Source organism: Anguilla anguilla, chromosome 8, assembly GCF_013347855.1.
Source record: "Anguilla anguilla isolate fAngAng1 chromosome 8, fAngAng1.pri, whole genome shotgun sequence".
NCBI lineage: Eukaryota > Metazoa > Chordata > Actinopteri > Anguilliformes > Anguillidae > Anguilla > Anguilla anguilla.
The window spans coordinates 39,055,406-39,080,530 of NC_049208.1; the positions used below are offsets into that span (position 1 = coordinate 39,055,406).

At 38.4% G+C, this 25,125-nt stretch overlaps 1 protein-coding gene and 1 long non-coding RNA gene across 3 annotated transcripts in view; one reads left to right on the forward strand and one right to left on the reverse strand.

Moving 5' to 3' along the window:
* Positions 1–14,822, forward strand: part of calcr (calcitonin receptor) — a 71,605-nt gene extending 56,783 nt beyond the window's left edge. The window contains exons 12-17 of one of the 2 annotated variants that reach the window (XM_035430693.1): positions 6,893–7,046; positions 10,908–10,968; positions 11,092–11,158; positions 11,302–11,520; positions 11,636–11,677; positions 13,555–13,776. In XM_035430693.1, coding sequence (XP_035286584.1) covers positions 6,893–7,046; positions 10,908–10,968; positions 11,092–11,158; positions 11,302–11,520; positions 11,636–11,677; positions 13,555–13,776 — 765 coding nt within the window. Of the gene's footprint in view, positions 1–6,892; positions 7,047–10,907; positions 10,969–11,091; positions 11,159–11,301; positions 11,521–11,635; positions 11,678–13,554 lie in introns of both variants that reach the window. The other variant, XM_035430692.1, reaches the window with a different exon arrangement.
* LOC118234271 overlaps positions 14,385–25,125 on the reverse strand; it is a 31,732-nt gene continuing 20,991 nt past the window's right edge. The window contains exons 3-4 of the long non-coding RNA XR_004766639.1: positions 15,877–15,969; positions 14,385–14,470 (exon numbers count right to left, since the gene is read on the reverse strand). This is a non-coding gene — a long non-coding RNA (uncharacterized LOC118234271). The remainder of the gene's footprint in view (positions 14,471–15,876; positions 15,970–25,125) is intronic.

The window sequence follows — 25,125 nt, forward strand, 5'->3', positions numbered from 1 at the left end:
GGATGGGATCACAGATTTTTCTGTCATATTTGTACACCTCTTACCTTAGCAATCACGGCTGAAAAATAAAATTTAAGAAAAAAATGAAAAAGAGATGGGAAATAGTCAGTGGAATGCTGGGATATCACACACCCCATCGCCAGGCTCAAGATAACTATTTCATTGTATATGGACTTGGTGGCAAATAGATATGCATTTGTCAGCACATGATACCTGGGAACAATAAGACATTTCAACTTCCATCCCGCACCTTCACAATTTTCCATCTTCCTCCAGCAACATGTCATTTCTTTTCAGCTACAATTACTGCATGTTTTACCTTGCTATTGGTAACTATGGCCAGGGGTCCACCAATATTACATCTCCATGGTGGACCCTACATTTACAGGTCTGCAAACCTTTGTACAATAGATTGTGTGTTACAAATACACACACTGCACAAGATGTCATTTCATGCTGGAGAAATGAATTATTGTTTTTGGGAACTGATGGAGTGAAAATTTGAATTGCACATCAATTCAAATTCGCATAATGCCAGGGATATGTATAGTGTGACAGGGTGAATAATATCCCGTCAGACTGTCTGAGGTGTGATGGCCTTAGTTGACAGTTACGTTGCAGGCTATTCTTGACCAACTTGAACATATAAAAAGACTTTGCAGCAGATTTTAATGCTAGTGGTCATCACAGTGGTGAAGTGGTTAGCACATTTGCTTCACAAGAAGGATTCGAGTCTCAGCCGGGCGGATCCTCCCTGTGTGGAGTTTGCATGTTCTCACCGTGTTCGCGTTGGTTTCCTTTGGGTACCCCAGTTTCCTCCCACACCGAAAGACAGGTTAGGTATACTCTTGCCGTTGCCCTTGACCAAGGCACTGGCCTCAGAACGGGAGTTGGTCCCCAGGCTACCACTGCAATGTGGCTGCCCACTGCTCCTAAGTAACTAGGATGGGTCAAATCGAAAGGACAAATTACCCCACAGGGTTCAATAAAGTGCATCTTATCTATCAGGTCTCCAAAGCTTAACAGTACAAAAGCAGGAGACTGGGTGGCACAGGCCATTGCACAGTTGACTCTCAACCTATATATACGAATCCTCCTCCTGCAACTGGGAATTTGATTCCTTGCCATGACACTTCTCTATTTTGTGATCCCATGTCCATCTGTAACACTCTATCCTTTTTAAAAGCACTGAATCGCGTGCTTAATACATGGAACAGTACATCCTAAAATGAAACTGTACATAATTTAGGGCACAATAATCTGAATTCAGAATCTTACCTCGGACAGGATTAAAAAGTTTCAGGCAAGCAGGCCAATCGGCTCATCCAGCTCATTGTCCCATGTACTGCTTAGAAAGTATCCAGCACTGCGTCAAGTGTGGTCTTGAACACCCCAGGGCTCCCTACTTTCACTGCAGGACCTTGTAATCCATTCCATGCATTAGCGAGGCTCTTTGAAAGATTTTTTTTCTACCCCCCTTTGCCTGGTTGATAGGACTGAACTTTAAGGAGGAAGAAGGAAGAAGGAAGTGATAAAGTTCTGTTAACATCAGGGATCGCAGAAAGAAACATTGCCACAGCCAGTGGTTAATGCATAGCGTCTTCTGCCTTGGAGACTGATTCCCTGATAGCTACTGAGAAAAAAATGCAGTATACATAAATCATACAGTGGTAACACCAAATTAGATTGCTGTTACTCTCACCCAATGCACATACCTGTATAGAGGCCTGGCCTACATTTTAGACAGAAATGCAATCTGTTACAAATGGGAACTAATTCTGAAACGCAAATTCAAGATTGAGAATAAAAATAATTTCCCTGAACAGTAAAGAAAGGATCAGGATGAAATATTTTACATAAATGTAAGAGAGGCAAGATGGACTGCGTAAGTCAATGTGCCAATGGGACTCTAAGTGGAGCAGTTGGGATTCAATAATACTATAATTGAAAATAACAAAGACTGGTATTAAATCAAACGCTTACAGATACAATATTCTCACTTTTTTGTACTTTGGAGTGTTCTAAGTAACTATGTTAGCCTGTTGTAATTGTCACATGTCAGAAAAGAAACTTTGGTGCTTTCTGGTGAAGGCTGTGACAAATTTGAAAGGTTTTACACTAGATATGAATTCTGTTTGGAAACATTCACTGTTCATTTTATGTCCCTTTGCACCATGACATGATTGTCTATTGTCCTGCACTACTGTTGCAGTACTGTGGATTAAGGTGGAAAAAAAACATGGTTTAAGAACAATGTCTGCTTTCACAGTGTCTGCTTTCACAGCTCGATGTTTTATCTCCCCCGTGACCAATTGGAAACAGACACAGCAAAACCGTTAGAAGTTACCCATTTAATGATGTGATCAGTCACAGCCCAGATGAGGTAGGCTGAATGCCTAATGAAACATCAGTGATTTAGCTCATACTTCAATTCATAGCTATTTACTAGGTACACTAGTTGTCCATAATGACAAAATGATTTTATCAGAGGAATCAACAAAGCAGCAGAATCAACACATATGATTTATCAAACAAATAAACATTTTGAAATGCCTGGACATGCTTTCAGTGAGAACTGTAGGATTTATTTTAGGTAAAAACAAAATGAATCAAAAAGCATTTTAGAATTGCGAGAACATTCATTAAGTACAATCTTCTACATTCTATATTAAAACATTGAAATGAGCTACACTGGGTTTTCATTATTATTATTCATCCTCCCTCTATCCTAAGCTAATATGTGCCCTTGCTTCTTTGCTGGCAACAACAGCCGAAGTCTAGCTGCTGATAAGAAGGTAGAACCCCCCAGCCATTAAAATATTGAATTCAGTTCTTGAAGCAGTGACCCTGAACCTTTTGAGAGAGTAGATGCACTAGAAATACATGCCTTGATATGGAAACCTCACTAGATGGTATGTGTGCATTGTGCTGTACTTCACCTCCTTCATACTCAACCTCACCCACTAACCTCTGTTTTTATATTTTTATATCTGTTTTTATACAGTTTTTATTTTTACACCTTGGTAGATAAATAATTCTGTTTCAGAAAGATTAAGCCTAAATACAGGTACACAATATGGGCGGCTGTATTTTTTTTCTTTCTTTAATGGTCTCCAACTGCACCATTATCAGATGGCGCAGACTTTAAAGTACAGCTGGGCAATATGGCCCAAAAATATAATATAATACTGATATCAGTATTTTGGATATTATTGATGGTTTTGATTTGATTTTCGAATGCAAGTTACAGGAGAATTAAATGGAAAGTCTACTGTGACTGTAGAAAAATAAGGATCAATCAGAATAATTATCAATTTCACTATTTTTATTGGGAGTATGAACACAGAACGGTGTGAAATATTGAATAACATTTAAAAAATTGGACAGTAAGCAAAAAACACTATGCAAAGGGTAGACTAAGATACAAAATATTCAGCAGCAAGGTCTTGCAGCTTCCATATGATTGACAAAAACACATCACATGATCACACAGAAGCTGTACAACCTTGCGGCTGACTTGTCAATACCCAATAGATAATAGTGGTGATGGTTTTTTACCTGGAAGCATCTCACATATGCTGTGTCCCGCATTTTCTCATCCGCTATTCCCTACCTGGCGTTGCATAAATATCTTAATTTATCATTATCAGTACATGTCTGTCCTAAAATGTATCTAAATAAACAGTAGTGAATGTGTTGTCATTTTTGTTGTCTTTCTTTGTGTATCTGCTCAAACCATTGCACAAAGATTGCACAAAACTTGCCATTGATCTGTTAACTGTTACCAGTCATGTGTTCATCCCATCTCATCTCATTTCAATTTAATGGAGTGCATGAGCAGAGGCTAATCATTGCATTGTGGTATAGTGTACATGCTTTGAACACTACATTTCCATTGCACTCTGGGATTCTTTTTTTCGGGCACTATATAGCACATAAATTTTACATTTGGAATCCGGTCGATAAAATGGCGGAAAGTGAATACAGTGCACTATATAGTCAACAGGGAGGGATTTCAGACAGTTATGGCCTCTAACGTTTGGATGTTTACTACCACACCACGTATAATTAAAAAAAAAAAAAACAATCTCAATCGTTTGGTTTGAATCCAAAATTATTCCAGAAGCTGCAGTGACATTAGGCTTCGAAATGAGCTCCATGTTGTTTGTTTTTTGTCTTCTGACTTACCCCAAAACAGGAAGCGGACGCAGGTCAAGCCTAGTTTATGGTTAGGCATAATTTTGAGGACTGACAGAGGATGTATGGAAGAAAATAAGGTTCAAAAAGATATGAATTTAAAAGATATGAGTTTATTCACATTGAAATCTATAATTTCGAATTCACATTTCAAAAATTTAGCTTCCCAAAATGCTAACGTTAAAACACTAGGCTTCCAAAAATTCAGGTTCCATTTTTCCAATGCCTCAAATTCAGTTTTTAAGAATTCCATTTTTACTAATTCCGTTTGTAGAAATTCAGTTTCAAAATGAGTACAGGTCATCTGGGTTACTCAGGAAAAGGGGTAGAATGTGGCTGCAGTCGATTCTACTGATTATCATCAATCATCATCAATCTCTGTGAAAAGGGCCAATGAATGAAGATTTCATGTTGATGACCTGAGATCTGAGCCAGTCACAGCAGACACATACACAACTCTCCAATATTAGCAAGCAAGCCAGGCATAGCTAGTGAGTGCAGGCAGTTGTATTATCTATCCAATCCATGTGCCATGCAAGCTAGTCGGGCGAGTCAGTTGGTAGAATAATGTAAGTGTAAGTTATTTGATGAGTAAGCCAGAAAATACCATTCTAAAAGAGTTTGTACAGCGTTCACACAGCATTCAGACTCACATCACATTCTATGGACCTAATTCAAGTCAGGTCCTTGTGGGAGATTGTGACTGGCTCTTGTTGTCACTGTGCTTGTCAATCAGCCAGCCCTTGTGCTATGTAGGGACAGCTATAGTGTTGTTCAGTCTAGGATTGCAAATTATGAATTTATATTTTCTAAAAGTACTGGAGTGACGTCGGGTCAAATGCTAGCTCGCCCCTGTTGTTCCAGTGGCTGCTTTCGAATTTTGCTTGTGTTGAACAAATGTTCCACACGGCAGACATTCTAGCAGATAGCGACTCGTTTCATAAACAACAGCTTCATTCGCGGTGGCAAATGGATAGTGCCTGTTGACGGGAGTGACGGTGCATGCAGTCAACTGCCGTAAACAGAGTGCAGACAGTCAGAAAATACGAAGGCGAAGCTTTAATATGCACATTACGTGTTGCAGAGTCAGAGATTGGGTTCAGATTGGCCATGTCTTAGCCAATACCTGATCCTTAAAATACGGTGGTATTGGCAGCTAATACAGTACAATACAATACATGGATTGTATCAAGACATATCTAACATCACCCATTTTATTTCTGTGGTGTCTCATTCATTTATTTGTTGTATTTTCATGTACAATGGAAGGCAGCACCAAATGCAAATTACATGGGTGAAATGTCACCATGGTAATTGATTAGTACTTAGTGTTTATGTAGCTCCAGATAAAAACCAATTAGGCTGATTTGACAGTATGCATGCTGGGTATGTGATATTTTCATATGGGAATTTGTTATGAGGTTTTTGTGTGCGCAGACAAGGACACCGCACACACACATGCGCGCGCGCGCGCACACACACATAAACACTGCAGTGTCTGTTTTATTTTTCAAATTTGGCTCATTTGCATTTGTACCTTGTGTTTCTTTGTTATTTTGAAGAGAATTTGCTTATCTATGGCTCTTTATATTATCACAATTCCGCAAAACTGAATTGTTTGGACTTGTTTGTGATTGTAAAAAGAGACATATGCTGTATATATATAGACCACTTGGCGGTCTCGTTCTTGGCGGTCTCGTTCTGTGAGTGCCATGTGCCATGTTGAAAGTCACTGAGCTTTTCAGTCCAACCCATTCTACTGCCAGTGTTTGTCATTGAGATTGCATGGCTGTATGCTTGACTTAATCCACCTGTTAGCAATGGGTGTGGCAGAGATAGACGAAACCACTAATTAGAAGGGGTGTTCACATACTTTTTGAAATGCAGTGTATACTGCATACATCTATTTTTACAAAGACAAACACACACACACACACACACACACACACGCACATATATTATTTTATTTTTTTACATTGTCTTTGATCTTTAAATGTGCATAATATACCACCCAACAAAGATGAGGGCAGAAATAGGTCTCATGGATATTTGAAAAATTCTTAAGCCATGCACACCATTGTAAACCATGGTCAGGTATAGTCTTAACATTTTTTGCACTCTATATGCTTATGGTCATAATTTTCATCTTTGTAACAGGTCTAGAACTATTAGGAGGTGTAAATGCTAATATAAATCTTTCCTGTAGCCTGTGATCACTGACAGAGAATATTACCTCTAATCAGCTATTCCACACAGCCATATACATTCTGTAGCAAGCAACACTGGCGTTGTTATTGACAGCATAATTCAATCGTGTTAATCTGCCTGGAGCTAGATGCTGTAAACACAGATAAAATGGCACAGGACAATCAGAGCAGATTGCCGACAGCCATTTGCCTGAAATTTAGCCTGGTTGCCATTCCCCAAGATAGAGTAAAGGTAAACAAGATGCCCGTTTCTCTGTGCTATGCGTGTAATAAAATCCTCTGCATCAATGAACCGAAGTTAGAACCGATTAAAATAGAGATGGGATCTCCTTAGCCAAAATAGGAAGGAGAGCAGGGGACCAATCTCTCTTTTGTGAAAAGCAGCCTCTCCCCATTTGGTGCCTGCGATAGAGGAATAAAAATGTTTGTGTCTCCAGTGCTTTTTTAAGTAGTAATGGTGGCTCTCTTCCCATGGCTTCTATCTTCAGGTGGGCTGTAAGGTTCTTCACTTCTTTCACATGTATATGCTGGGGTGTAACTACTTTTGGATGCTGTGCGAGGGGATTTACCTGCACACGCTCATTGTGGTGGCCGTGTTCGCTGAGGAGCAGCACCTGCACTGGTATTACCTCCTGGGCTGGGGTAAGTCACTTTAAATCCTGTCTGTTGGGAATAAAGACTGTTGGGGGAGGATCATAGGAATCCGGTATGTGTTATGAGCATGGAATATTTCAGTCGCAAATAAACCACTAACTGAAGGGGATAGAAAGATGGAGCCTGTGCCTTTTGCTATATCAAATACGGGTACTAGGGTACTATGTATATTTTCATAGAAATGCTGGGATTCTGAAGGAAAATGACGTGACTTTTTGAAAGGCATCTATGGGGGATCTACCGTACAGTATGTGGAATTAAGGGAAGATGATTGTAGTAGTAGTAGTTCCTTGGTGTAAGATAAGTAGACTATATACAATGAGCTCCATAATGTGTGGGACAAACACTTTTTTTTCTTGGTTTGGCTCTGTGCAATTCAAACAATTCAGGTGTGGTTAAAGTGCACATTCAGAGCTTTTATTTCAGGGTATGTTTATACATTTTGGTTTCACCATGTAGAAATTACAGCCTTGTATACACCCCCATCCCCCCTTTAAGGGCACCATAATGTATGGGACATATTAATGTTATATAAATGAAAGTAGCCATGTTTACTTCTTTCCTGAAGATCCTTTACATGCAAGGCCATGACCCATAGAATTTATTCTGCCACTGCTATCAGCAGTTACATCATAAACTAGAGTGCACTCAGTAGAGTGCAGATCTCTGCCAGACGTGTCTGTCCATTTGGAAGCAGTTGTTTATCACTTGCGGCCCCTAGCGGCTGGTTAGGAGGAGTGAGGAGTTAGCACTCAATCTATTTCAATGGACAATGATGGAAATTAATTCCAATAAAATACTTGTCGTTGACTGATGTGCAAAATATTCGAGAATTCGGGTCCTTGGCCTACTGTCAGCATGCACACCACATATTAGGCTGATTGGCCCAGTAGTATGTGAGATTAGTTGTGGACAGATACACACACGTACAAACACACACACACAACCAAACGCATGATCCCCTCCAGGCTCACGCCTGGCGGAGATAATGAAGATCATCAAGTGAGCCAGTACCTGTGGCGGCCATACACATCCAAACTATAACACCCCCACAGCCATGTTTCACAGATGGGGGAGGATGTATTAGATCTTGGGAAATTCCTTTTGGACTCCACACTTTGCTCTTGCATCACTCTGATATAAATTAATCTTCGTCTCATCTGTCCACAAAACCTTTTTCCAGAACTCTTCAGGTTCTTTCAGGTACTTCCTAGCTAACTGTAACCTGCTAATCCTGTTTTTGCAGCAAACTAGTGGTATGCATCTTGTAGTGTAGAAGGTTTAGTTTTGTTACTGAAGTGTTCTGTGGACTGCAGTCATTAGCACATCCACACCTGCCTCCTAAAGAGTGTTTCCGGTCTATCAGACAGGTGTTTGGGGAGGTTTTCTTCATTATGGTGAGAATTCTTTGGTTGTCAACTGAAATGGTCTTCCTAGGCCTACCAGGCCCTTTGTGATTACTGAGCTCACCAGTGCTTTCTTTCTTGGTAATGATGTTCCAAACAGTTGATTTTGGTTAGCCTAAGGTCTGGCCTGTGTCTCTGGCTGTAAATGCTTCCTTGACATTCACTAGTGAAACTCTGGTCCTTATGTTGACAAACACTAGTGAGAGACTTCAAAGGCAATCAAAGCCTATGATCAAGACTAGATACTGAAAGATCTCTTATACCTGCATTATGGCAACAGAAACACTAATCAAAAAAACCAACCTCTGAAGTCATTTCTACTGAATGTTATGGTGCCTTGAAATGGGGGGCCTATGCATAAAAAAGTGGTGTAATTTTTACATGGTGAAACCAAAATGTTTGAAGAATATACCCTTTAATACCATTTAATAAAAGCTGAAAATCTTCACTTTAAACACGTGTTTGATTATATTTGATTATATATATGAAATTGTGGAGCCAAATCAAGAAAAAATATCCTTCCACTTTTCAAATGCACACAGATACACAGATACATCTATACACACAGATAAATATAGTGATGTGTATGTAAAAGTATTTATTGTTATGAATTGAAAACTTTGATGGACGGTTTACATAGTAGTCAAAGGGAATTTCAAGACGCATGCTGGGCCCTATTTCGATTATGCAAAAAGCTGGCACGAATGCGAATACAGTCAGTTTATGCCTTTTTAGAGTGGAGCAGAGTAGCCAAAGCATTAAAAAGGATTTGCTACTCACTGTGCAACTGACTTGTTCTCAGACAATGCGAAAGCAGCACCCAAAGTCTGACATTTAACAAACCCCAAATATTTGCTCCATTGTCCCAGTAGGCCTGTTATCTATTGTATTAAATTAATTCATCAAATATATTTTTGCCCTCTGCACATGCAGCTAAACAGCTTGCAAGCCACACTCTAAATTACACACAGTTGCTCTGTTACTGATCCAGTCTTGATTAATGGTATGCTTGCTGAAGAGAATCACTCAGATGATTTTGTCCAGGCAAACCTCTTCAGGTCAAACGTAATTGCTTCATATTTCTGTTAAAATATTCCTGCAAATTGACAGAATGACAAATTGAGAACTTCCTTTCAGACATCTATCAATAACGGCTCTGTCAGAAGGTGCACGATATGCACAGCTTTGATTTACAAGTGAACAATAAAACCCTGATTGGGTGGTTATAATTAAAGATGGCTTGATAATTGTGAGAAATGGCTTCCAAAACAGGTTGGATGAAAGCCAAGAACTTCTGTGGTCACAATTCTTGAAGGACTAGCTTACACACTGACCTACAGTACATGGCTTCATCTGGCTATAGAATATCCATTCTTATTAAAAATATATGTTTTGTGTACGTGCATGGATTATAGTTGTTGACCACTTCTATCATGGATATTCCTTTACCACAGGGTGTTGTGAACAGTAATTTATATTTTGTGTATATTTTTTTCTTTAGACATCATTATTTAGTTTGGGGGGGGGGGGGGGGGGGGTGGCAAATTCGAAACAGAAATATGATACAGTGTAACACCTGGAGGGATACTTAAGGAGCAACTCTTATACAGGCACCTAAAGGAGTACCTATCCTATTTTCCCATTACAGTATAGTCTAGCCATATGAAAACGGGTCACCAGACATCAGACATCCCCTTCCCTGATAATGCCTCATGGGTTTTAGGAATTTGCTCATTAACAATGTGATGTTCCCATACATTGGAAATTAACAACATGCCTGCCATTCTTTTATATTCTGCAAAAAATTTCACAGATTAAAAAAAAAAAAAAAACATTATACTGTTTAACGGCCCAAAAGCAGCATATGTACAATTGTGCTTAGCTGATTCATCCTTGTACATCCGGGCGGCAGTATATTTTGTTTAATTAGACATGGAGCAAGCAATAGTCTATTATTTTATTTATTTTAATTATCTCTCCATTGTCACATTACCTAGGCTATAATTTGCAGCTAAGACATCCAGAGCTCTCCACCTTAGTTATAATAAGGCATGGATTGCAAACATGTCAGCAAGTAAACATGCTTAATTGTTTCTCACACAAACACCACATGCCCTTACTTTTCAAATGGGCTAACTGGCTATGAGTATCTATCCACCCTACACTTTAAAAAATTATGGTGTTGTGTAGCATTAGTTGAATTACCATATACAGTTAGTATATTCAGGTTTTTATTTGTATTCAACAATATATAATAAATCTATTATTTATAAATAAACACATGTGTAACACATGTTAAAAATACAGTTATGACATATGCTTCTGGATTGGGTTCTACCTAATACTTGATAGTATCAATCACTGTCATACTGTATGTGCAACTGAACCTATACTGTGGTTTCTTTGGCTGCTTTTGACTGATGTTTAACATGGTCTATTGAAGGGTTCCCTTTGGTGCCTGCATCAATCCATGCAGTTGCAAGGAAAAAGTATTTTGATGACAAGTAAGTAATATTCCTATGAATGTACATTGTGAATTTAGATTACAACATTATTAAGCAACAATACCAAGCACAACAAAAATATCTGGCTAAATGGTACGTGTTCGTTTTTTGATCTTCCGATAGTTGCTGGATGAGTGTGGACACTCAATTGCTCTACATTGTCCATGGACCGATAATGGCAGCTTTATTAGTAAGTAAATCCAAGGTTACCAAAATAGTCATTATGCTATGTTGTGTTATTTGCTATTAGAGTGTCTATAATGTCTGTTACATGGATGTTATGGACACACCTATCTGTCTTGTCCACACATGGTGCTTTTTTGTGTCTTCCAGGTGAATTTGTTTTTCCTGCTAAACATTGTGAGGGTGCTGGTGACCAAGCTTCGGGACACCCACCGGGCAGAGTCCAACATGTACATGAAAGCAGTCCGAGCCACACTCATCCTCATTCCCTTACTAGGAATCCAGTTCATCATTTTGCCATGGCGACCAGAAAACAGGCTTATCGGCGAAATATATGACATAACAATGCATATGTTAATGCATTATCAGGTACTGTTTTGTAAATGTGTATACCTCCTGCACTGGATCTGTCAGTCCTCAAGATAATTAAGAGTGATTGTTAAATACTGATTATTAAATCGGTTTTATTTTTGTTTGTTTTCAGGGCTTGCTGGTGGCAACTATATTTTGCTTTTTCAATGGAGAGGTAACTAGCCTTTTGAACCACTTGTGTTGATAACATTATGGAAACATTACAAGCTTCAGATTTCTGTGGAATGATGTTGGAAGGATGACAAGTTATCAAGACAGTGATTCATTCCTATGGTCATTTTGCTGTGTGCATCTGCTTAGTCAAGCATCCAGCTAACCTTTTGGTCAACAATCGACCGTATGTAGCACCTGACACATTAGGTCAACCTGGGTTTTGATGTCTTCTTAAGCTACTGGAACTGACAGAGTCAGAATGACACAGTTGGCAAGTGGGTAGCCATTAAATCATTTCATATTTAAGACCCCCCTGTACTGATTTGTATGGCCATTTCGATCACAGGGGCATAGTCAAATGCTAGCCATCGTTTTGCCGCACTCTTTCACGGTTGAGTGCAGACATCCATTCAAAAGCAATTGAGGATACAAACACCTACTGACTGTAATCACCATGACTGGTGCCTGACCACCGTTATGTCTCCGCTCTTTGGTGACAGGTAAACGTGGGAATGCATGCAACCGTGCTCTTGTTTTTTTTTTTGAAGAAGAAGAAGAAAACAACCATTTACTCGCTCTTTATCCACAGAGTGTAATTGAACTTGTGACAGATCAGAGCCCAAAAGATAGCAATCAGTCAAACACTGAATACCTTTTAATGAATGGTTTAGATTGAGCAGGGTGTCGTGACTGCCTTATTTATTTTGAACGCCCTTCAAATCTAAACCGAGGAATAAGAAATTATGGAAATTTAAATTAGCAAGTCGCAAGTGGCTCATCGCTCAGAATTTACACAAGGGAGGGTGCAGCATGCAATGGCAGCTACAGGGCTGTCAAAGAACCTTTAAAGGAACCGGGCTTTGGAGACCAGCTGTTTCTGCATGAGGAGTCCCAGACAATTTGGCAACTAAAAAGAGAAGCGTTTCAACGTTCAGCATGTGGGTCCTGGCACAAGAAATATAGCGAATTAGCAGCTTCCATGGGTCTCAGATATGTAATGTCTTATACATAGGAAATCACTCTGGGCTTGGAAAATGGGTCAATTATTAGCTCATGCATAAGCAGTCAGTTCATATCAGCGTCACTGTGTATTGTAAACAAGCTGAATGTGTCTGCAGGACAGATCCAGTTTCTGTGAGAGAAAAGATGCATTGACACGCAATAATTGTGTTTTAGTGGGAATGTTTGTGTTGTTTGCCCCATGCATTTGCTCTGCCTGACATGGACGTTTTCCTTGCCTATTCCCTTGGGCATGAACTGAACAGTCAAGATTTTTTTTGGAGAAAGCCATGAGTTGAGAGTTTTTGGAATTTGATGGGAGCACTCTGGATCTAGCACTCTGGACTTAGAGGAACAAATTACTTGTAGAAGTGACTTCATGTAGTATGTGGGTGTAGCTTCCTAAGAGACAGGTAGCTAGCTACCTTTGCCATTGCTGGACAGGTAGCAAGACGCATACATGTATTTAGCAGTAATAACTAATAATAATACAAAATCCATATGCATGAACAGAAATGGTCCTGCCTAAATAAATCCGCAAAAACATGAAAATTGAAAGTATACAATAAAGCATGAGATGCGGCATAAGCTGATTTAGCTGCTTCTCCATGCAGCTACCACTAATACAAACATCGGAGCCTTGTTTTCTAGTGTAGCCGAACAGATGAAGCCAAATCAAGTGTGTTTTCATTCAGCAATTACATGCAATTTCAATGAACAATGGCCTTGATGCAGTTAAACTGGTTAAGCACCATTTTTAGAGTGCAAGTAATTGCAGCAGGCTTCTTCAAATGAGATTACGCAGGACTTGCCCAGGGACCCGCTGTGGAAATGCACGCGGCGTAGGTCTCGAGCAGTAACCCGTGCGTTGTCTTTCAGGTGCAGTCGGCTCTCAAGAGGCAGTGGATGCAGTACAAAACGCAGTGGGGCCAGCGCAGGCGGGAGCACTGCTCCATGCGCTCCACCTCCTACACCGCCACGTCCATCACGGAGGACCCCACCTTCCTCTACCACCACGACTGCAACAGCGAACACTTGAACGGGAAATATTCCGACGACTCGGAAGTGGTCGCGCTAAAGACGGAAGAGACGTACGCCTGAACGAGAAAAAAAAAAAATGCGAGCGTGGGAAAGCAAATGCGGGAGATTTTTGCGTTTTTCTTTTTACGAGAAAAAAGAAAAAAAAAAGATCAATGGAAAACAAAAACAAACAAAAGAATCATGTCGACGCAGAATCTTCAAAGCCCCACTGCAGATATTCACCGGACTGACTCAACAACTGAGTTGTCATGTTAATTGTTTGCCGGCAATGACATTTTCCTTTCGGCGAGAGCTAATGGCCGTATTATTTTCATTACAGTGCTGCTGCTTTTTAAAAAAAAAAAAAATAGAAGCTACATTTTTTTTAAAATGTGGCAAATCTTAAGCTGCTAGTTCTAGGCCCTCAGAGGCTGAAGATGATCGTGTACTAGTATTGTGGCCGTGATACCAAAGGGCGTGTCGATTGGCCGACTGAGACTGATTCTCCGTCAGAACTGAGCCAAACCCCAAAATTAATTCTAAGGTAACAGACTTATACTGTGCGTCTGCAGGACAATGAAAAGAAGTCATGTTCCTCGGTGCCTAAGCTCTTGAGTTGTGTACATATTTACTGGTTTTAATTGCTAAAATGTATTACCGGTTGTATAAATCTTTAGGCCTCTTCTCACCGTTTTGGGTTGTTCGAATATCCGTCGTCTGTTCCATGATGTTTCCTACTTGCTTTCCTGTTTGTGCAGCTGTGCATGTGGTGGTTCTGTCACATGGGGAGTGCGCAAACACAGAAAAAAAGACACGTTGAAGAAGGCCTGAACTTAAATCGATTAGAATTAGAATTTTAAAAAATCCGTCAAATCTGAATAGGTCAAATAACGGAAATGAAGTAGGGGTGGTTTTTATGTTGAGTAGGCATTTGTTTACAGTTTCTGGTCATTTTAGAGGCTGCTTCAGTGGAACAATCTTAGAAAGGGTTTGTTGTGTTATTTTGACGAGCAGATACCTGTGTAGCCTGGTTGCTTCACTCTCTTGTATGTTTTCCTTAGTATTTATTATTCTCGTATGTTTGCACTCAAGTTCTAAATAAAGTAACTTTACATAGAGTACATTTATGTTATTAGTATTGCAATGTTTTTATTTTTTAAGCACCGTGCAGATTATAGCATAGTTATTCAAAGGCAAACAATGATTTCAAATTGTTAAAATATGAAATAAACATGCAAGGATCTCTTCTGTTCAGGCCATCAATATGTGTACTCAAATTCATTTGTAGAGGACTGGGACCTGTTTTGGTTATTTTGTGGTTTTTTGTGCTTATTTTACTTAGTTTGCAATACTTAGTTTACTTAGTTTGCAATACTGACAGGTTGAAACTACTTCAAAAGGACCTTACACAAGCTACTTTTCTGTAATTGTGTCTTGCTGTATTTGCATTGTGCACAATAAGGTCTACACTGGACCATAGTCTTTGTTTGTGGACATTGAGTTTACTCTCGAACACTGTATGTGAAATGGATCTTTTTATCACCTGCATCAGCTATTCAGTATGGCTATAGTCTTTGTTATAAGCATATTTCATGAGCTTAAGTACAGACATTATTAACGTTATGACCAGCTTATAACAACTGACATAATGCTATAAAGCATATATCATGTACATTAACATTAAAGACATAGCATCCTGACTCTGATCATATTTAATTTAGTTGCTATAAACTGGTTATAAGATATGTATCTATGCTTATGACAGTGGAAATGATGCATTATCACTTACTGTGGTATTATGGATGATACCAGCTTTTCAAAAGCACAGCTAGTATAATATTAGTCCATAGCAGTGAAACACATTGCAAGTTTCAGTGTTGATTTGCATTGATATTTTGTCTTGCCAGGGCTACTGTCTATGCTTATTATTAGCTTGTAAAGGAGCATATTTATGTGGTCACACATCAAGATTTTTGATTGTGATGTGAAGTTTCCTTTTAGCTCAAGATCCAGTTGTGCAAAGCCATTGCAAATCACACAGTGAAACTATAATTTTCTTTCTGAGATGCTGTCATTGCAAAATAATCCCATACTAAAGGAGACAAGATGTGGCCTGTCCATTTTTATCCAGGCTTATGTATATGGGAAATGTCATTTTTAGCCATGTGACCTCTCAGTTACCTTGTTCTCGTTCTTGCGTAAGATGTTCCCTGTTCTCTGAAATGTGCTGGTTGGCAGTAATGAGAATACCAAGGCCTCTGACTTGCACAACGTCTGTGGATGAAAAATGCAAGTTTGTTGAGACTCAATCACATCTTTTTATACAACAGCATTCCCCTACTTGTAAATCACTATAAGATGAAAACTGAACTTCCAAAATGATTTGTAAAAAAGAAATAAACAGAATGTGGGGACATTCTGAATTTTTAGTGAGGACGGATTTAAAGCTCTGCTATTGTTAGCCATGTAATCTTTAAGAACACACGAAAATCACTAGTTAAAACACAGAAAAAAGCTTATTCTGTAGAGCTAAAATAGTCATTTCTGTTCATGCACAGTACAATGCTCAGTGTTAATTTATCTGTAACATAATTTATATTGTCCTAATATGTAAGACCAAGTCCTAGTCTAACATTGTTTTAATTTATTTCAGAGAATAACATTTGAAGCTTTTGAATAGATACAGGGCTCAAGAGGCTTAGTGTACTTATGCTTCAAAGTTGTAATGTTGTTGCTTATCAGATTTAAGGGCACAGACAATGATTGTGATAGTATTGACATTAAACTGACAGGTTTTATTAACTGTGAATGGAAATATTTGCTTATGAACTGTTTACTAGTAGTCTTCTGACAGACATTAATGAAGACCAAGACGAAGACCAATAAAGAACAATGAAGACAATGAGTTAGCTATTTTGATTTATTTTTGCAAGAAAATAAAGCCAATATTGAGCTAGTTCATAGTAGAGCTAAACCCCTCAGCCACTAATAGAATATGTGTGGTTCCATACCAACCCATTATTCAGTTTCTGGTTAGATACAGGTTAATGCCAAAATGGAACCATAAATTGTGTCTAATAATATTCCTGGAGATGGCTCTCATATTTATTCAATGTTCATTACTCGATACATTCAGGCAACAGACATTCTTTGTTTTTCAACAATTTCACAAATAGTTCCTATTTTGCCTTCTACAATATAAATTTGGCATTTACCATTTTTTAAAAAAGAAAAAAAATCACTATCTCACATACTAGAAAAATAGAAAACATCAGCAGGTTGCATTTCTTGTTTTTCTAATAACTCATCCATACGGATTATATATTTGTTGTTTGAGAACAAGCATTTTTTTATTATGTAATTTCCTTACTCATTTTCACATGGTTCATGCTGCATCTCATTAGTTTTAGGGGCTTGTGCAAATGTAAAAAAATCGGTCAATAGGCTTTTGATGTATAGATAATTTAGAGCTAATATGCAGTGTGATTATAGATGTGCATACATTCCATTTCATTTCCCGAGGACTGAGAATGCCTCTGTCATTCATAACAAATTGTGATCATGGCAACACACTGGGCTGAATATACTGCTTGTAGTTTTGATTTTATAAATTCATGAAGCAGTCTTTTTTCATGGGTAGATATGCCCACACAGGACATTATCTTTTAATGTTGTTCTCACACACCAATTGTGATTATTCTTACAGCTGTCATGTGCAGATTTAAATAATAAACATTGCAGAGTAAGACCTAGACCTCTAGTCTGGAATCAATGGCCACGTACCCAGTTTTTGGGAGAGACTACTGAATTCAGTAACGAGCTCTAGCGGCAACATATCGTTCCCATAATAGATGTGCTGTCAACATATTCATCCCATTAATAAATGATCTTGTAATTACATTCAGACTGCATTTTTTGTGTTTTTTTTCTCTTTTATTTTGCTCCAGACTGATCAATTGGCACAAATTTCGGAAGTTTTCACTAGAAAGACTACATTTGTCCACCATTGCATCATCAGTTTATGCACCCACAGCAACCAAATTTCATAAAGATTATGAAATGTTGCAAAACTATTTTCTTGAAATAAAGGGCACAATTGAATCAATTTCAACGTTTGTATTTCTAAATTGTATCAATTTTGTTATATATAGGCTATTGGAAAAAATGTATCAAGGCATATAATACTCATGCTAGCAAAAACACAAAATTGTGCAAAACAAGACAAAACGCAAAATGGAAAACAAAGTTAAAGAAATACAAAGTGTCAGAGGTGTTATCTTTGTGGAGTTATTAGCCTATCTATAACTACAACGCCCACTATTATTCATCCCCACGCTAAGTCTTTATCAGCTTCATCAAACAATTACAATTGAATGCATTTTCTGTGATTATATGTGCGAAATTCGTTTTGATAGTGCTTGATAGAGAAATTTGTATCAAAGTGTTGGTCATTCAGTTGCTGAATAGCATGCCGGAGGAGAGAGTAACACATTCGCACCTGCTGCTTATTGTCTGGCGGGGGATTTTTGTGAAGAAAATACGAAGTACCTATATTTCTTCACTGAGTCGATTGTTTAGAATTATAAAACTGCAGTTATTTTTAGTTAAACTATTTTGGAATACCATGGAAGGAGGAGGTTATTGCATGTACATTGTTGGAGTAACTTTAATTTTAAAGTCTGAACACCCAATGGCGTCGTCTCTGGCCTTTAAACTATCATGAAGCACGGGTTGGGTGGCCGTGGACCGCACTGTCACCACACAGCAAAAAGCGTGGGCTCCTCCAGGTACTCTGGTTTCCTCCCACCGTCCAAAGAAATGCTGGTTAGGCTATTTGGAGAGTCTAAAGTGTGTGAATGTGTGTGTGAGTGAATGGAGTGTGAATGGCCCTGCGATGGATTGGCTACATGTCCAGGGTGTATTCCTGTCTCCCTGACCATTTTTTTTTTAGCTGGGTTAGATAATGGATGGATGGATCGCTGAAGCACAGATTTAGTTTGATAGCCATTATTGCAGGTTGTGCTAAAAGCTAACGTGGCAATAAACAGAGTGGCACACTTTTTTTAAAGTGTACCTAGTGATTACTGTTTTTTCTAAATTGAATTTATTGTTTAATCTCCCTAACATGAGGTGAAGAAGCTGTGGGTTTACCTTCCAATTGATTTTTCACATCATTGGCACACTTCATAATTAAAGAGAATTACAAAAAACAGGTTGTGACCAATGATCAGTTTAAAGGAAAGTTTTCCGACCTACCTATTTTCAGCTCACCAGCCCCCACTAAAACTGAGCTGGTTCAGGTGTACTAGTTGTTTTACTTTATATCCCCTTACTACCTCCCTGCCCATGTCCTGGTCATTACTTTGACAAAATTGATTAACTTTAGCCAGTTGGTTGAACAGTCTATGGGCCTTGGGTACAAAAGTGGGCTGATGATGTTTAGCTAGCTAGCCTGGAGATAACTGATCAAGATTATAACATTAGCAGCAAATTATAGCTGCTAATGCATTTGTTTAACTGAAACAGTACTGAGGATTTTACTAGTGGTTTCATAATGCTTACATCTTTCTCTGCTGGTCAGGGAAGATAAGGAAAAAACAGAGCAAGACATCATTAGCCACGCACTGTGTGCACAGGATCTCAGCCAGCCTGAGATACAACATATTTTTGGTACTGGGTTCCATTATGAGGCTCACACCGAGCAACGCTTCTGAAGGTGCAACCATTTAGGCATGCGGAGGGGTGCTCTTAACAATAAAAAAACTAATAGCAAAGCTTTTTTGTGGACAACCACCCACCCCCTGATGGAAATAAAAAAGATTCACTTCACAAATAAAAAATATCATCACAAGGGCACTTTGTTACTAAAAAAGGAACAGAGGCTTAGGCCTCACCACCACCAACTGAATTTAGCTGCAGCGTGCACGTGGACAATATGCACTTTTGAGAGACAAATGAAGGCAAGAAGGGATTTTTTTTATCTTAATAGATGTTATGAGAGTTACAGCCACTGACATAATATCAGAAACTGAGAAATCTTGCTGAAATGTATCATGTAAATATCCATGTTATGGAGCTGGCACTGTTAAGGAACATTTGGAACTGAAAAACAGTCAGAGACAGACACCATCTTCTTGAAAAAGTGATGACAGTCATTAATGATTCCCTGTATTGGTTGTGTCTTTTGCTAATAGAAGATCTTACTTGGTTTGAGACCATTTTTCACTTGATAGATTGATTTTGTGAGGTCATTAGTGAAATACTCTCAGTCTAACCACCAGATGCTTTGTCCTTCATTTTGGATAATTCATTTTTAGCAAGTTTTTTATTAAGGTTTTTTTATTTATTTTAGGAATCATCAAACAATTAATATTGTAAAAGAATTATCAAAATCTGGTATTTTACATTTGTTTCTCAGAGTTAAGGGGAAAGCATTGTGGTAAGGTTGGATACAAGTTTAAATGTTTTGACTTTTTTTAAGGAAATACTGTATATATTGGATGCATGTTACCAAGTCCTGTGCCCTGTATACATATCACACTTATTCTTTGTAAGTGTTCTAAAAGCTCACACTGTGAAATGAAAAACACTCTGTTTAGCTGTTTATCTTCTGTTCTGAGCTCATTAAGTGGTAATGTCCAAAAAAGGACAAATCCCTGCTTTGTAAATGCACAACTGACCAGCTTTTTTCTCTAAAGTGGAAATATATCGATAGAAGGTTCTTTGTTGTTTGTTTTGTTTTTCCACAAAATGGTATTACGTCTGCGTTAATGTGAACACATTGCAGGAACCATATATAGTTGAGGCCAGACTTTTACATAGACCTAGGCTAAAGATATTCAAACTCAATTTTTCACAACTCCGCACATTTCATGTTACCATACATTTCTTTTGGCAAGTCAATTAGGGCATCTACTTAGTTCACGTCAGAGGTAGTTTTAAAACAATCGATTTAAGACAAATTTTTTTTTTTTTCAGCTTTAATTCACTATATCAGAATTCCAGTGGATCAAAAGTTCACATACACCAAGTTGATTGTCTCTTTACACGGTCTGGAAGATTCCAGAAATTGATGTAATGACTTTTTAGAAGCTTCTCATTGGAGTTAATTGGGAGTTAATTGGCACCCGTGGCTGTATTTCAGGGCCTACCTTTAGAGCCACTGCCTTTTTGCCCTTGATACCATGGGGGTGAAAAAATAAAAAATCCAAGCAACTCAGCCAAGATCTCAGAAAAAGAACTGTGAACCTCCTCGAGTCCTGTACCTCCTTAGGAGCAATTTCCATGTGAATTTCCTACTGAATGTACCACGAGCAGCGGCGACTGGTGAGCTGAAAATTGGTGGGGCACAAAACTTTCCTTTAAATTAATCATTGATCTCAACTTGTTTTCATTAATTTTCCTTTATCATCAAATGTGCCAACAATCAGACTAATCAAATGGCAAGTAGCCTAACACACATAGTCTTCATACCGTGTTTGGGGGATTAATGATAAATTCAATTTATTCGTTAAAAATCAGTTTTAATCACCAAGTAGTCTACAGTCTTCACAAACAAGATACACCAGTCCGTTATCTACCGTGTTAGCAAATGAAAATAAATGTAGGCTATAAGGCCTAGGCTACTCGCTAAAACTGCCTATTTGGGGAGAGCTGGCTATATATGATAGTATTGAGTAGCCTATTTTGTGGATTAATTGTATTGATATTCAAGGAAAATCAGGGGAAGTTTCTGCCACTGCTTAGTGATTAAAACGGATTTTTCTAAATTGCATTTATCATTTAATCTCCATAACACAATGCAAAGAAGCTGTGTGTCACTTTCCAATTGATTAGTCAGATCGTTTGCATGCTTGTCAATCACTGAAAATTAATTAAAACAGTTTGAGATCAATGATTAGTTTAAAGGAAAGTTTTGTGCCCCACCAATTTTCAGCTCACCAGTCGCCACTGATCACGAGCATCTATACAAACAACTGTACGCTTGAGACCACACAGACACTGCATCGTTCAGGAAGAAGGCACAAATTAACTCCCAGGGCTGAACAAACTTTTGTACAAAAGGTTTAACTGAACCCCAAGACAATAACAAAGTAACTGGTGAAGGAGTTGAGGGCATCAGGTACCAAAGTATCTACATCCTCCATTAAGACAATCCTACATTGCACACGGTCTGAAAGGCTGCCACGCAAGAAAGAAGCCCCTACTCCAAGACCGGCATAAAAAAGCCAGAATGAAGTTTGCAGGTGATCACCAGGACAAAGACCTAGCCTTTAGGATGAGTGTTCTCTGGTCAGATAAAACAAAAATTGATCCGTTTGGCCATAATAATCTGCGCTATGTATGGAGGAAAAGGGGCGAGGCTTTTAATCTGAAGAACACCATCCCAACTGTGAAGCATGGGAGTAGCAGCATCATGTTGTGGGGTGTTTTGCTGGAAAAGGGACTGGTACACAGAAAACAGACCGCATCATAAGGAAGAAGGATTATCTAGAAATACTGAAGCAACACCTCGAGACAGCAGCTAGAAAATTAAAACTTGGTCGCAATGGGTCTTCCAGCAGAACAATGATCCTATGGATACCTCCAAAGTTGTAACAAAATGGCTTAAAGACAACAAAGTGAAAATATTGCAGTGGCCATCACAAAGCGCTGACCTGAATTACATTGAAAATTTGTGGACTGAACTGAAAAGGCATGTCTGAGCAAGAAGTCCCATAAACCTGACTGAGTTAGACCAGCTCTGTCAGGAGGAATGGGCAAAAAATCCAGCAAAGTATTGTAAGGGGCTTGTGGAAGGCTACCCCAAGCGTTTGATTCAAGTTAAGAAATTAAAAGGCAATGCCACCAAATACTAACAAAGTGTATGTAAACTTTTGACCCACTGAAAATCTGATAGGAGTATAGAGTACATAAAAGCTGAAATAAATCTGTCTCTATCTACTATTTTGAAATGACCTCTTATGGAAATAAAGTAGATACTTTAATTGACTTAACACAGGAAATATATGGTAATATGAAATGTGTGGCGTTGTGAAAAATTGAGTTTTAATGTCTTTAGCCTAGGTGTATGTAAACTTTTGGCCTCAACTGTATCCTGCAAAACTACTCAAAAACTGTAGCCTAAGTCAGTCAGACAGTGACTGGTTTGCCAGCACTGCACTGGATTGGTTTTGTAGGCTTTTATTTGAGCATTCAGTGAGTCAATCATCCACCTCTGGTAACTCATGATATATTGATGACCTTTCTATTTTTTACAAACAGTACGTATGGTTCAAAGGATTTGAAGTGGGCATACTGTTCAGAAAATTGCCCTTTGCTAATAAATATTGGCACACAACATGTAGCTGCCATGTTTCAATAAAAATATAGCATTTTGTTTCATCCCATTTCCACTTTGTCTGTAAGGTCTCACCATTGCACTTTAAAACTTAAACACAGTACTGGCCTTTACAGATGGTCTGACAAACGCATAATTCCATTGAAGTCCCTTTGCAGTACTTTATTAGAAGATTTAAAAAATTACACCACAGGGAAGAAAATGTTTTGTCCAATAACAATACCTTGTGCACACAAAGGAGTGATACCTGGTGGCTATAATTGCCTGATATTGTAATTATTTCTTTTTGCATGTGCTTTTTTCCAGTCAATAAAATTTATCTTCTCAATGTACTACTGAAAAATAGTAGTAGTAATAGAGCAGGTGTAAAAAATGTCTCATGTAGTTTTCACACTTTATAAACAAAAAATAATAATTTATATGTAGCTGTGACTAGTCATTTTTATCCTGGTCCAACTTTGAAACCCAACAGATATGAAAGCATTGCAAACCCAGCATGGAAAGAGTTTGTAGCTCTAATATCAAATATCTATTCTATTGAACAAAAGCAAAAACCTTGAAATTTGTTTTCAGCGGGGAAACTCAGTACGTTTGGGTACGATGTGTAAAAAATATTGATTGAAGTACTTTTTTGTATAGTCAGGATAAAGGATAGCAATGAATATGAAGTTCACTTCATTGCTTGGACATGGCTTTCATGTTTACACTCACAGTGGATGCATGCATGACGTATTGGAGTCTGACATTTTCACTTGCCCCAACAATTCACTGCAGTGTTGTTTTACTATAATGTGTGTGTGTGTGTGTGTGTGTGTGTTGGGGGGGAGGGGAGACATTGTTTGATGTAATAAGATGTAATAGGCTAAGAGCTGAAGCTTTCATCCCCCTATCCCCCATAGGCATATGTCATAGGCATGGGCATTATGAGCAATTTCAGGGTCTACTGCTTCCTAATGGCAGAGCTGACACAAACCTTCTTCCCATGAACACCAGGCCAGGGTATTAGACAGAGATATACTATTCATAATGCACTGAGATTGGAAAAGTTTCCGATAGTTTTCTAATCTCATTTGAATTTTTTTCTTTATAATAGGCCAATTTTGATGTGCAATATGGACTTTTAAAAAGTTATATTAAAGATCTTCCAGAAAAGAATTTCTATATTAATACAAATCTGTGGTTATGTACATTGATGATATACAGCTTGTAAAATACCAATGCATTTACTTCATACTTGACCATGTAACTGGCATATAACATTCTGAAGAAATTGATTGCTCCTTTTCATAAGCAAAGTACAGTAATCCCTTGTCATTTGCTGCAGATGTCCGGAAATATGCCAAGAATACAAACAAGACATTCATTTTAATATTACATTCATCTTATTAGTCTTTCCTCTAATAGCAAATAAGAATTTTTTACATTGTAAAATACAAAACATAAAGGGCTGTTGCATGCTGCCAGATGCTGGTGGTGGTACAGGAGCGTGGCATTGGATGTACATAGCTTTGCTCAGCAGCTTGGAACAGAGAGAACCGTAAAGCCCAAACACCTATCTGCAAATGCCAAAGACTAACCGCTGTGTTGTTGCAGTAAAATGCACCCTGCCTCCATGAAATGGAAAGATATGGTACTCACGCAATTGCTTTTGAAAGTATTCCCACTCTCCCCCAGCACATCACGCAACACCAGGGTGGCTAAAGTGCGCAGTTCATTCAAGAGCTGAAATGAACGGTTTGTGACTTCGAATGTGAAAAGCCTCCAACCACTCTTGCATCAGAGGACTTTATCATCATTGATATCCTGAGAAAGTATGCCAAACATATACAAGAGATGTCAGCACACTAGCTTCACTCCGTTTAATATCACTCTCAACTGTTTTTCTTCCATGAGAAGGTTTTTTTTAATCCATCTAATGTTCCCAGAATTTTAGCTCTAAGAGAAGATCAGCCATAGAGCATCCTATTCTTTCAACTCTTCTGGGTTTTTGATAAATGTTCCCATCTAGCCCTGTACTTTTTTCACAGATTTCAAAAGCTGTACATTATGAGAAAAATGCCATTGTTCCAGTTAATTGTTCATAACTCTAT